This window comes from Cervus canadensis, chromosome 18 (genome assembly GCF_019320065.1).
Source record: "Cervus canadensis isolate Bull #8, Minnesota chromosome 18, ASM1932006v1, whole genome shotgun sequence".
NCBI lineage: Eukaryota > Metazoa > Chordata > Mammalia > Artiodactyla > Cervidae > Cervus > Cervus canadensis.
The window spans coordinates 43,579,663-43,593,325 of record NC_057403.1 but is presented as its reverse complement, the minus strand read 5'-3'; the positions used below and the strand labels follow the sequence as shown (position 1 = coordinate 43,593,325).

The following is a 13,663-nucleotide window of genomic DNA, read 5'->3' as shown; positions in this document are numbered from 1 at the left end:
GGTGGCCAAAGTATTGAAGCTTCAGCTTCAGCATCAGTCCTTCCAATGAATATTCAGGGTTAATTTCCTTTCTAATTGACTGGTTTGAGCTCCTTGCAGTCCAAGGGACTCTCAAGAGTCTTCTCCAATATCACCATTTGAAAGCATCAAGTTTTTGATGCTCAGTCTTCTTTATGGTCCAACTCTCATCTCACATTCATACGTGACTACTGGAAAAACCACAGCTTTGACTATACAGACGTTTGTTGGCAAAGTGATGTCTCTGTTTTTTAATACACCATCTAGGTTTGTTATAGCTTTTCTTCCAAGGAGCAAGTGTCTTTTAATTTCATGGCTGCAGTCACAGTGATTTTGGAGCCCAAGAAAATAACATCTATCACTTCTTCCACTTTTCTCCCTTCTATCTGCCACCATGATGTGATGGGGTCAGATGCCATGATTTTAGTTCTTCTGTTGAGTTTTAAGCCAGCTTTTTCACTCTCCTCTTTAACCCTCATCAAGAGGCTCTTTAGCTCCTCTTTACTTTCTGCCATTAGACCGTTATCATCTTCTTAACTGAGGTTGTTGATATTTCTCCTGACAGTCTTGATTCCAGCTTGTGATCCATCTAGCCTGGCATTTCGCATGATGTACTCTGTATATAAGTTAAATAAGCAGGGTGACAATATACAGCCTTGATGTACTCCTTTCCCAATTTTGAACCAGTCTGCTGTTCCATGTCCAGTTCTAACTGTTGCTTCTTGACTTGCAAACAGGTTTTTCAGGAGGCAGGTAAGGTGGTCTGGTATTCCTATCTCTAAGAATTTTCCAGAGTTTGTTGTGATCCACACAAAGGCTTTAGCACAGTCAATGAAGCAGAAGTAGATGGTGTTCTGGAATTCCTTTGTTTTCTCTCTGATTCAATCAATGTTCATAGTAGCACTATTTACAACAGCCAAGACCTGGAAGGACCTAAGTGCCCATCAACAGATGAACAGATAAAGAAGATGTTATATATACACACACACACACATATACATATATATATATAAGGGAATATTACTCAGCCATAAAAAGAATGAAATTCTGATATTTGCAGCAAGGTGGATGGACCTAGAGAATATTATACGTAGTGAAATAAATCAGAGAAAGACAAATAGTGTATGACATCACTTGTATGTGGAACCTAAAAATGATACAAATTCATGTATATGTAAAGCAGAAGCAGACCTCACAGATACAGAAACAAGCCTGTGGTTACCGAAGGCAAGAAGGAAGAGGAGGGACAAACTAGGGAGTCTGGAATTAGCAGATACATACTACCATGTATGAAATAGATAAGCAACAAGGGTATACTGTATAGCACAGTGAATTATAGCCATTGTCTCGTAATATCTTATAATGAAGCATAATTTACAAAAATATTGAATCATTATGCTGTACATCTGAAACGAATATACTGCAAATCAACTACACTTCAATAAAAAAATAAAAAGATATGTCTCTTTCTAAATACACGTCTTCCCCCAGGTACATCCAAACTTCTAAGGAGTAATGTCTACTTGTGTCTCCTATTCTTCATGTAACAGACATTCTTCCATCTCCTTCGAAAAGCATCTGCTTTACTTTTCTTATGTAACTACTCCAGAAAAAGTCACCAATAACCAATTGATTTCTAGAGTGAATGGACTTTGGTCCTGCATTACTTTGGGAGTGGAATGAAAACTGATCTTTTCCAGCCCTGTGGCCACTGCTGAGTTACTTGATTTCCTTGCTTAATTGACAATGAAGACCACATCCTCTTCTGTGAACTTTTGTGGGATTCCATGTCGTCATCTGCCCTGCTTCTCCTCCTACCACTCTTCTCAGTCCTTAAGGGTTTCTCTGCTGGTTTGCTAGGCTTCTACTTTTATCCGTTTTTTAGTCTATGTTTCATGAGTAATTGTATCCCTTTTTAGTTTTTAATTAAATCATTGAAATATTGTTGACTTACAATCTTGTGCTAACTTCTGCTGTACAGCAAAGTGACTCAGGTATACACAAATATACATTTTCTCTACGGTTTATCCCAGGAGACTGGATACAGTTCCCTGTGTATACAGCAGGACCTTGTTGGGTTTTCATCCTAAATGTAACAGCTTGCATCTACGAACCCCAACCTCATGGTCCGTCCTTCTCCCCCCCAACCCCGCCCCGGCCACTGCAAGTCTGCTCTCTGCATCTGTGATTCTGTTCTGTAGACAGGTTTACTGTGTCATGTTTTAGTTTCACATATAAGTGATACTGTATGGTGTTTCTCGTTCTCTCTCTTAGTTCATTTAGTATGATAATTTCTAGCTGTATCCATGATGCTGCGAAAGGCATTATTTTGCCCATTTATGACCGGGAAGTATACCATTGTTATCTATGTGCTACATCTTCTTTATCTGTTCCTCTGCTGATGGACGTTTAGGTTATTCCCATGTCTTGGCCATTGTGAACAGTAATACTGTGAACATAGGGGTGCATATATCTTTTTGAATCATAATTTAGTCTGTGTTTATGCCCAGGAGTGCGACTGCTGGATCATACGGTAATTCTGTTTTTAGTTTCCTGAGGAACCTTCATACTATTTTCCATAGTGGATGCACCAATTTTTATTCCCACCAATAGTGTGGGAGGATTCCCTTTACTCAACACCCTCTCCAATATTTTTATTTGTAGACTTAACAATTTTTTTAAATTTATTTGTCTGCATGAGCTTTTAGTTGTGGCATGCAGATCTTCAGTTGTAGCATGTGGGATCTAGTTCCTTGACCAGGGATTGAACCTGGGCCCCCTGCATTGGGAGCACAGAGTCTTAACCACTGGACCAGGGAAGTCCTGTTATTTGTAGACTTTTCAATGATGGCTCTTTTGACTTGTGTGAGGTGGTACCTCATTGTAGTTTTTATTTGCATCTCTCTAATAATTAGTAATCCCATCCCCTTTTATGACTTCGGTTACTATCAATATACTGAAGACTCAATATTTCTATTTTTAATTCAGAATTCTTTCCTAAATAACAGACTCACACATTAAGTGGCTTGCCAAGCCCTCTATCTAGATACTCTCTAGGCACATCAAATTTAATATACCTAAAGGAGAATGACTCATATTCTCTTCTAGTTCCTTCTGGACTTTGAAGTCCAAGTGAATGTTGTTAGCCTACACCCAGCTGCCTAAGCTAGATACCACGGAGTCACCCTAGGTTGCTCTTTGTCTTTGGGCTCCCCACATCTGTAGGGTCACTGATATTCAAAAACATTTCCTAAGTCTTCAGCAAATCTGTCCATGTCTTCTCCATCTCCACTGATGCTACCTTACTTACACCCAGAGTGTTTATTACCTAGATTACTAATGGAGCCCAAACTTCTTCATTCCTTCAAATTTTACTCATTCTTCCCAATACCTATAGCATAGTCTCCAAAATGTGGTTTTGTGTACTACTTCCTACCCCAAAGATTCCTTGGTGCTTCTCTAGGTTAATAAGGTTCAAACTCATTCAGGTGGCAAACAGCCTTCAGCATTTGGTTCTTTTCAGCTTTGTCTCCAGGTTTTCCTCCTTTATCAATCCTGAGTTCCAAACTGATGAAATCATACGCAATTTCTTAAATCAATGGTGGTGCTTCACATTTAGGGCTTTTTTACCTGCCTCATCTACTGCCTGGAATGACTTTCACTGTTTTTATTTAGTGGTGAATTCTGTCATTATTAAAGACTCCAAGCCCACTGTAAGGAGTCGTCTCTGAATCTTCAGATATAAACAGGCATTCTCTCCTCAATGTTTCCTAGGTAGCTTTTTCATTTTCCTAACTTCACACTCTTCACGGTAAAGTGTGCCTACTTACTTGTTGACATCTTGCGAGTTTGAGCTTTTTTCCTATTTGTATTCTCACTGCCTAGCACTTTGCTTACGATATGTTAGGAATAGGAGCATCATCAATGAATTTAGGAAACAAAATATATTGCTAAAGACTTAGTGACACTTGAAAGGAATGAAAATCTCAAACTATGTGACCTTCTTGTTACTCATGAAAATTTCATTAAGCAAATTTTTATTGAAATAAAAGGAACACATGCTCTTTGACTTTCAGAAACCCTGTTCAGTCAGATAGATTATTTATTGAATTCTTCTTCTTAGAGCAGTGATTCTCAGAGTGTGGTCTGGGAACCCTTGAGGGTTCCTGAGGCTGTTCTGGAGGTCTGTGAGGTTAAAACTATTTTTAAAATAATACTAAGATGTTATTTGCCTTTCTCATTCTTATTCTCTTACAAATGTATAATAGGGTTTCCCAGAATCTACAGGATGTGTGATATCATAACTGATTGACTGCAGAAGCAGATATAAAAACCCAGCTGTTTTCTATTAAGACAGACACTAAAAAGACATGCAAAAATGCTAAACAATTTAAAAAGTTTAAAACAGTGTCACTCGTCTCACTGTTTTTTTGGTATGAAAAATGCAGCTTTTAAAAAATAAATACTGTAATTTATGTTAAATATGTAATGGGTTTATTATTATTATTTAAGCATGACAAATATTTTTAAAATTTCTCATTTTTAATTTCTAATATGATAAATATCTTAAGTATAACCCATATAAACTCGTGCCTTTTTGGGTTCTCAGTGATCTTTAAGAGTGCAAAATTACTGCTGGCATAGATCACCGAGTTTAAGTGCTGCATGGCAGAGAACATGAAAGAAAGTATCATTGGAGAATTTATATACTGTAGTCATAGAGAATATGCAAAGCTGCAATGGTGAAGAACACTGACATAATACAATCTCCCCTTTTAAGTACAGTTCAGTTCAGTTGTTCAGTCGTGTCTGACTCTTTGCGACCCCATGAACTGCAGCACGCCAGGCCTCCCTGTCCATCACCAACTCCCAGAGTCCACCCAAACCCATGTCCCTTGAGTATGTGTGAGTAAAAGTGGTAAGTTCTAAGGCAGTCTTTTTCAAAGTATAGTCTTACCCCTGTATCTGAATTGCTTGGAATTATTTCTAAACATACAGAATCACAGGCTCCAGGATCTCTAGGAGTAGGACCCAGGAAGCTACCTATGAAACAAATTCCCCATGTAATTTTCTTACTTGCTAAAGTCTGGAAACCACTGTGGGGGCATTTCAAGGAGAGGAGTGGCTAGAAGTAATGGGAGCCAGCTTCCTAACACGGGCATGCCGTTAGATTTCGAAGTGGGGAAGGGTTACATCTTGGAGTCAGAGAAGAAAGGAGGTTCAGGTGGAGCAGACAAAGCCCTGGTGGTTGGACAGAGTGAGATGAATCTGACCGAGAGCAAGCAGCACACTTGTTTGGCTGAGAGGCATGAGAAATTAGAAATGAGGTGCTTAAATTTAGTCTGTGCTCCTTTATGAAGTACTCTGAAATCTTGCCTGTGACACCAAATTAAAAAAGCAGTAGGGAATTCTTGAGTAGAGAAGTATCAGATAAAATCAGCCTTTCTGGTAAATTACTATTATCGTTAATAAATTGGAGGAAAGAAAAGAGCAAAAAGAAATCTGAGTGTACACTTGGATGACATTTTCAACTGTTGTAAAAATCCATTCCTCTAGTTACCATGGACAAAGAACTGTGCATGTTGTACCTTCTAGTTTCTGGATGCGTGCAGCTCTGATATCAAGAAGATGAACATACTGTTCCACTTTAAGTTCATAATCTTGCTGCAGATTTTCCATCTTCTGGGTCACTGCCTCAACTTCCATCTAAATAAAATACAGATAACAAGCTTCATTACTTAGGATCTGTTCCATTTAAAAAAATTTTTTAAAGCAACTATGATTCAAGCAGTTTTTGGATGCTGGGGATACTGGGAGCTGTACACCACTGTTTCTTGACTTCAAAGAGCTTACAGTTGAGAAAATTATGCTTGACAATGTTCATTAATCAGGAGTGAAATCCACACAACTCTGGATTCCTTTTAAGGAGTGATATTCCCATTAGTTAAAAGCTAATACAAACATAGCTGTGGCAGGACCTTAGGAGAGACTATAACCCAGCTGCAGTGTGCTAACACTAGTAAAGGGGGAATTCATCGCCACAGTTCGCTCCCTAAAACCAAGGACTTAAAAAAACATTATTTGTTTTAGAACTCTTTAGTCTAAGTATCCAGTTACAAGGCTAAATTCCCAGCACGTGGTAACACATGACAATAGATTATAATAGACGATAGTAGAGGATACTGCTTTAAAATGCACATCATCAATAGAATATTATAGGAAACCTATCTTCTGGATTTAGTGTATTACAGTACCTGATAATCTTTATTAATTTTATGTTGCATAATTAACATGTTTCTTGTCTTTTCAAGTTCTTGCACTGTTTCTGCATGAGTTGCTTGCAGCTCTTTCATGGACCGTTCTAAATCTTTATTAATTTTACTGTCTACTTTTTCTAAAAATGAAAGGTCTCCATTTTTTTGTGATTTTTGAGCCTAAAACAAAAACACGTTTTATTACCAAAACAAGAGTTTCTAAAATGTAATCGTGAATTAACACAGATATAGCAAGAAATCATTAATTGAAAACAGATAGATTTCCATTTTCCATTAGGAATAAAGCAGTCCTGATATAGAATACAATAATTGGATAGATATTTGGAACAATTACAGAGAAATAGAAAAACAGTTTATTACTCCATGATGTAAAAGAGAATCAAGTACATTTATTTCTATTTCTTCATTTGATTAAAATCTACACTGCGATGACCTAAAAGGAAAGGAATATATTTTCTTGTGTCTTCTTATAACAGAATATTCTAGAACTGGAAAATATCTTCTGGTGACATGTATAATTCAATATTTTACTTAAGATAATAGGGTGCACCAAGGTCTCTTAGGACAGAAAATTGTTGATTAGTTTTACAGTGGGGCACACAAAAGTGAAATGTTTGTTACAGTTGGAGAAAGTGCTTTAAACATGAGTTTTTGAGGTCTACTTTAATGTAATTTTGATGTCATTATGAAATATGTATATGCTATAACTAAATGTCACCTGACCACTTTCCTGAATAATTCATTCTGCAAGTATAAAGGTTACAGATAAGGGTCATCATTATGCTGAAACACTTATATGTAGACATGAAATTCATGGTGAAGTTTAGAAAGTTACCTTTATAAGCAGGAGAGCTTCACTCAATTCATCAGCATTAATATCACTCTCCTGCAAAAGACAGAGTAAGTAAAAGCTCACAGTGAGATACTAATGGAAAGTACAAGAGATGTTCCAACTACACAGATTACCCTCAAGGAACATAAGCTGCAAGATACCATGGATTAATAAACTAAGTTGTATATTTGTATTCTGTTGCTCTGTGGTACAGTGTTTTCTTGACATATAAAGTAGTTAGATAAAAATTTGGAGTTCATTTCCTAAATAGGAAAATGGTTCACCTGGTTGTAAAACTTCATGCGGTTTTTAAGTTCATCAAGTTGTTGCTTTTGTTCCAGGTACTGTAACTGGAGTTGTCTATTTTCTTGACTGATTTTCTCATTTTGGCCTTAAAAATAAAGTCAACGCAATTAGAAAGTTAAGTGAGAATGAGGTAGAAGAACACATTTTAAATTAACTTAATTGGTGATACACATTCAGCTCGAGCTAGTATTGTTCTCTAGCACCTTAGACAAAGGCAGCAGGGGAATGAGGAAGAAACGCACACTATCATGTGTCCACCATATGGATTCACTGGCTTATCAGAAACTTAAGACTGAGGTTCACAGTATTAATATAAGGAAATTGTGCCTCTGGGACTTCAAAGGAACATACTATCTAAAATACCTAAGAAAATATGTTTCTAAATCTATGACTTTTACTTACTTATTAAGGGTCCTGAAAGGCATGCAAAAAAAAAAAATTGTGTCTTTTAGTGTTTTTAAAATCGACTTCCTTGAGTTATCTTTTCCCCATTTAGCATAAGGTCTTTTTTAATTAAAACAGGATAATTTCTCTGGTGATAACTCTAGATCCATAATTATCATCAACCCCATTTTTAAATAACTCTGTTAAGGTGAGAGAAATGGATTCTCAACCAGTGCATCGTAGTATCAATAATAATTCATGGGCATTCTTTATTCATTGAGTTCATGCTATTAATTAGGACATGGACTCAGAGCTATCATTATGGGATGGAGATAGGTTACCCTTGCCTATGTGCTCATTCACCAGGACCCACAAGCTGGGGTATAGGGAAGAGCTAAAGAAGACAGCAAATCCATAGAGAGTTGAATTTTTTACTCTTTGCCTTAAATATGCTTAACTTAAAAAAAAAAAAAGCATAATGGCTAGCTAACAAATCTATCCTTCAGTCCTATGTTCTTAAGTGTATTCTTCACTAGAGATCGTTGTGGCGGTCAAGTATTCTCCTTTGTCGTCTCCCTGTGGACTGACTAAACCATGTCATCCAAAGTGTCTCTACTAATTTCATCCTGCTCACAGAGATTTATGGTTATCATAAGTCCTCAACTCAAGTTGCACATTTTTGTTTCCTTTTCTTAAAAAAAAAAAAAGGGAAATCAACATATTTGCCAAGAATTTCTTACATGAATACATTTGCACACTGACTGCACTTATACAAAAATGTTTCTGACTTTCATAAAGCTTTGTGTTCCCAAGACGTAAATGCTACATAGAAGTAAAAACTGCAAATCACACAGTTTAGAAGAAATGGATTAAATTAGATGATTTTTAATATGACATATTTCTGGCAAACTAAGAAGTAAGAAAAGTTACCCTAGGGTATGTAAAACCATTTTAATATCAAATATGTAAATATTTTTCTTATTGACAAAAGGTTAAAATGTTATCCTAGGGTATAAACGGCTACTGTTCAATGAACTAAATGAAAGAATTTTCCAATGTGAACAATACTTGAAAAATTTTAAGGTAAAGCTCAAATATTTATCTCTAAACTAAAAATTAGGATTAATAATAAATGTGAGTTATTACGAGATAAATTTGCTTTTTCGGTTAGAGAGTAAAACAATAATGTGAAACCCTTTATTTGATGTTGATTAGGTTACAACACAATCCAGATTAGGTAACAAAAAGAAGGTAAATGTAGTGAGAAAGATGTAAAACCAAGGTCCTGGGGATAATGTAATTTCCTTCTCGGGCCAGTGAAACTTTCAGGGGTTCTGAGGGGGACCTAAAGTGTAAGGACGTGACTGCTCCATCTTCATCCAGATGCCGTGTATATTACGTCTATGCTCTAGTTTTTCTGGTCTCTCAACTTTTCAGAGCAGGGTATATGTTACTGGTGTAAATAAACTTATTCAAATGTTCCTTCCTTTGCTGACTTTTGTTTCAACAACCACGTCCCCACTTCACTGGTTATTTTTAAAACCAAGTCTTTATTAGTGTGAAAATACTTTATTAGTGGGAGAAGGTATTACTGAGTAACAACAACTTTCTCTCTACAGAATTTTATGTAGAATTATCTACTGTATTTTTCCTTTCTTAAACTGTTTATTGGGGGATATAACTCCCGGGACTTTAAAAGTACAGAGACGTTATAGTTCAAAGAGGGTATAGACTTGCTGAATTATAATATGAAAAAATCAAAGCACTCTGTACAAGATGAAAAATAACCTCCTTACCTTATGATTTGACAAAAAGCAGGTTAAGCTAAACAGCATTTTATTCAAATGAGATAACATTTCACTCTTAAAATTATGTTCTTCGAGAACACCATTAATAAGCAGAATGCAGAGAACAATTCAACTAAACAATTTTCAGAGCTCCTTTGTGCTAATATCTTCAGCTGTGATCAATATAACCATATGTATTATGCTGAATTATGCATTTCAGCTAAAGATAGAAAGGAACTTTCAAAAGCAGGCCCTTAAACACATGCAGTTAATTTAAGCATTAACCAAATGCAAACTGCATTTACATATCCTTCCCCCACATATTCACACAATCTGAAACTAATTTGTACCTTGAATAAAGAGGTGAGTATTCTCTAAAAATAATTTGCCAGTTAGATGAATGACTACAAGAAGCCAGGGAAACATCTTCTGGCAGAGAACACTTGATACACAAGAAAGTAAATGTGTGAAGAGACTTCAAAGTAAAACGAAACAATTTCAAAATCTGTAATACAAAAAGGAATTTTCTAAATATTAAAAGATTTCCTTAAATAGACAAATTCAATTTTTGGTTTAATAATTCCTGGAAAAAAATTGTTTAAAGGCTGTATTATTTTTCTTATAATCTATTTGAACATTTTCACAAAGAAACAAAACCTTGAAACTAGTAGAACTGTAAATTCCAGGTATTCAAGCAAAAATAACTAAAACAGTTGCATTAAAAAAAGATTTGGTTCTAGCAATTTTTCTTAAGCAAATAATTGGATAAATGTGTAAATATCTGTGCAGAAAGAGGTTTATGATACTTAAAAAAGCTGAAGTTATTTAAAAATTCATCAATAGAAGGCTGTTAAACTGTCTATGGCAGATCCTCACACTGGAAAACTATGACAGCCATTATGAATGAAGATGTGGGTTTATACATGTACTTTTAAAAAAAGCACATTAAATTACATGTATACATATAGAAACAACTCTGGAAAGACATATATAAATAATAGTGATTATTTTGTGGGTTGTGGGATTGAGTGACTTTTAGAAGAAAGTTTTTTGTTTATTGGATTCTTCTTTTTTAATAATGCACGAGTTATTTTCATTATTCAAAAAAATCTGAAAGACTTAAGAACCAGTAAAAAAAAAAAAGATAAGGAATGCACTAGTTGTATTAAAATAACTTAGCAATTGTTGTTTTAATAATTTACAGGAACCCCCAGAATTAATCCAACAGCAATAAATAGGTTTTTTAAAAAAAAAAAAAAAAGAAAAAAAGACCACTAAGATTCTATCCTCTTAAGCGTTTCTTTCCAGAGAACAATGTAAATGTGAAAAGATGAGTGTTTGGAAATTTTGATATCTAGGGAAGAACAGAAAGCAAAGAAGTAAGAAAGGTTTACTTCATTTTTCTTTCCTTTAGAACGAAAAGAAAGGAAATATAGAGAACTTCTACTTTGGTGGAAGACTTTATTGAGCAACTACTAAACAAAGCACTTTGTTAGGTATAAAATGCTACACATTAAAATCAGGAACTATATATCTTTGACGCAGAAACTTTAAAATATCCACCCAGTCAGAAATCATGTCACCATTTTATTCTACTCACAATCTTCTAGAAAAAAATTCAGAAACCATCTGCCATCAAACTTAACCACTTGGTAAATATAAGTACTGCATATATATTTCATTGAGATTAAGACCCCATTGATTACAAGATGTGCTCCAATTTCAGACTTCTTAAAATGCTAAAAAAAAAAAAAATCAGACCATAATTAAAAAAAAAGTTATCACCTTTTTAGTGATGCTAAAAAGATGCTTCCCAAATTCAGAGATGTTAAAATGGGAAAAAAAATCTTTCTTAGAGTTAACAAAATATGGCAGTGTGATCTAAATCAATATAGTGAATACTGCCTAGATATGTAATTGTTTTTTTTTTAACTGAGTCTGTATTAAACATTGAAATGTTCTCATGCAACTGAATTGCAAATGTTCAAAAGGAGTAACCTTAATAGCACATCAGTGGGTTTATCTAGCGGAAGAGCAAATACATACAACACTTGGAGCAAACAATTCACTTTCCTGGTTGTGCATTTGTGAGTATACGTGTGTATAAGACAGTAGAGCAGACATCTACTTTAGTTATAAATTATTTTACTTCTATGAGACAAGAAGGGTGAGATCTGGGACTCATAAAGTGTAACTTATTAATGATTATTATTTTAGCAGGGACATCTTGACAAGGCTTCTGTATTTAAGTTCTCTGTCACAGAGTAGAATTCGACATTTCACTATTAGAGAGGTCTTCCCTGTCTGCCAGATCAAAAACAGCCAAGAGAGACTTCCGCCCTTCTCGGCTGTCTTCCACGGCCACTTTTCCCCCCGTGTGCACTTGCCACCACCTGATGTACTGCATATTTATTTAATTACTATCAGTTTCTCTCTCTCAAATTTATGCTGCATGAGGACTAGGTCTTTGTTTTATTCCTTGCTGTATCCCTGGAACTTAGAATAGCGCCTAGCACAAACTGGTGCTCAATCAACACTTGTTGACTTGAATAAATTTAGGAAAATTAAACAAACTAAAGACAACCTGAACAAGAGTAACTCTGAGGAAAACTAATTTGTTTGGCATGTATGCTAAGCTGAGTGAAGGGAAATTTTCAGCAATCACTAAACTCATAAAAGCGGATGACGGTTCATACAGGCTGTGTCCCCAGTAAGCAGCAAGGTGCCTGGCAAAGCAACAGCACCATAATGAGTACTTATCAAGTCAGTGAATAACGATGAATAACATGCATGTCCGAAATGAGTAAGTCAGTAGTCACTTCACATGTACCTCTTTCAGTTTTTAATCTGTCAAGGATTTCGGTTTTGTCTGCTAAATCGGATTTTAAGGCTGTCTCGAGTTGAGCAATCTGTACTTTCAGCTGCTGTTCCTTTAACTTCCATTGCTCTTCGTGGGCAGCATTGAAGGCACTGCAAAACACACGTGACAGGCAGGGAAAGCTTGGAAATCAGCTTCAACCGAAAATAATAAAGAGAAAAGCTTTTAGTGGCACAGAGACCACTGTCATCATGTCTTAGGAATTAAGTAAACATATGCTGGTCTGCTGCTGTTGAAACCAAGGCGCCTTTCTCAGGCTGCGGTTAGGGAACATGAAAGAGTTTGTGGGATGAGCAAAGGAACTGGCCTTAATTTAGAGCTCTAAAGTCAGAAAAGTTGGCAGTGTGCAGCTTTTGTGGGACTACTAAAGGAATTCAGATACTGTACATAGTCCAAAGGAATCCACAATTCCAAACCTCAGCAGTAGACCTCAGACAAAACCATCCTCTCCCACGAATGCACCCTCTTAATACAGAGAAAAGGGACTCTCCACCTGATCGTTAATTCTAGAGTTTGAACTTTTAAAGAGTCGGGGATAAAAACATATCCAGAAAATACTGGCCACAAAATGATGGCAATTCTGATATTAAACAGCAGTGATCATACAGTTTTTGTCCTAAAAAGCAAACAGCAGCAGGCTAAGAACAACCAGTTTTACATTGTTACACATGACTGGGGTGAAAACCCAATGAGAGCACCTTGATAATAATGTTACAGATAGAATTATTATTCATTAATAAAAGTAGCAGTTTAAACTATCATGAAAATCTACTAATGATCAGACACAGGACACTGGAAAAATCAGCTGCAAAATAACCAAGTGGTATGCAGAAGGTATATAGTAAATATTTGTTGAGGTCACTGGTTTCCAAATGTTGGCCTAAAACACTGGTGCTAGGTTAAAAATGCAGATCCTGGGGCCCTGGAATTCACAGTTTTATAAAGTTCCCAGGTGATAACCAGGTTTTGGAAAAACTGATCTTGATCTGTATTTCAGCAGAAAACTATTATCTGTGAAGCTTGATATGACTGAATAATTATCAGCAGGTTTGACCCTTCTACTTATTTTTAAACCCAGTAAAGGAAGCAGAAATTGACTAAATCTGGTTTTGAACTGATGATAAAGTAAATGGAAAAGAAACTTGTTACTGAAAATTGCCGAAACTTGTTACTGAAAATTGCC

General features: G+C 35.8%; 1 protein-coding gene across 3 annotated transcripts in view; it reads right to left on the bottom strand.

Moving 5' to 3' along the window:
* Positions 1–13,663, bottom strand: part of RPGRIP1L (RPGRIP1 like) — a 97,060-nt gene that overhangs the window by 51,363 nt on the left and 32,034 nt on the right. For all 3 annotated transcript variants that reach the window (XM_043434802.1, XM_043434803.1, XM_043434804.1), the window contains exons 10-14: positions 12,433–12,572; positions 7,410–7,516; positions 7,129–7,179; positions 6,273–6,452; positions 5,607–5,724 (exon numbers count right to left, since the gene is read on the bottom strand). In XM_043434802.1, coding sequence (XP_043290737.1) covers positions 5,607–5,724; positions 6,273–6,452; positions 7,129–7,179; positions 7,410–7,516; positions 12,433–12,572 — 596 coding nt within the window. The remainder of the gene's footprint in view (positions 1–5,606; positions 5,725–6,272; positions 6,453–7,128; positions 7,180–7,409; positions 7,517–12,432; positions 12,573–13,663) is intronic.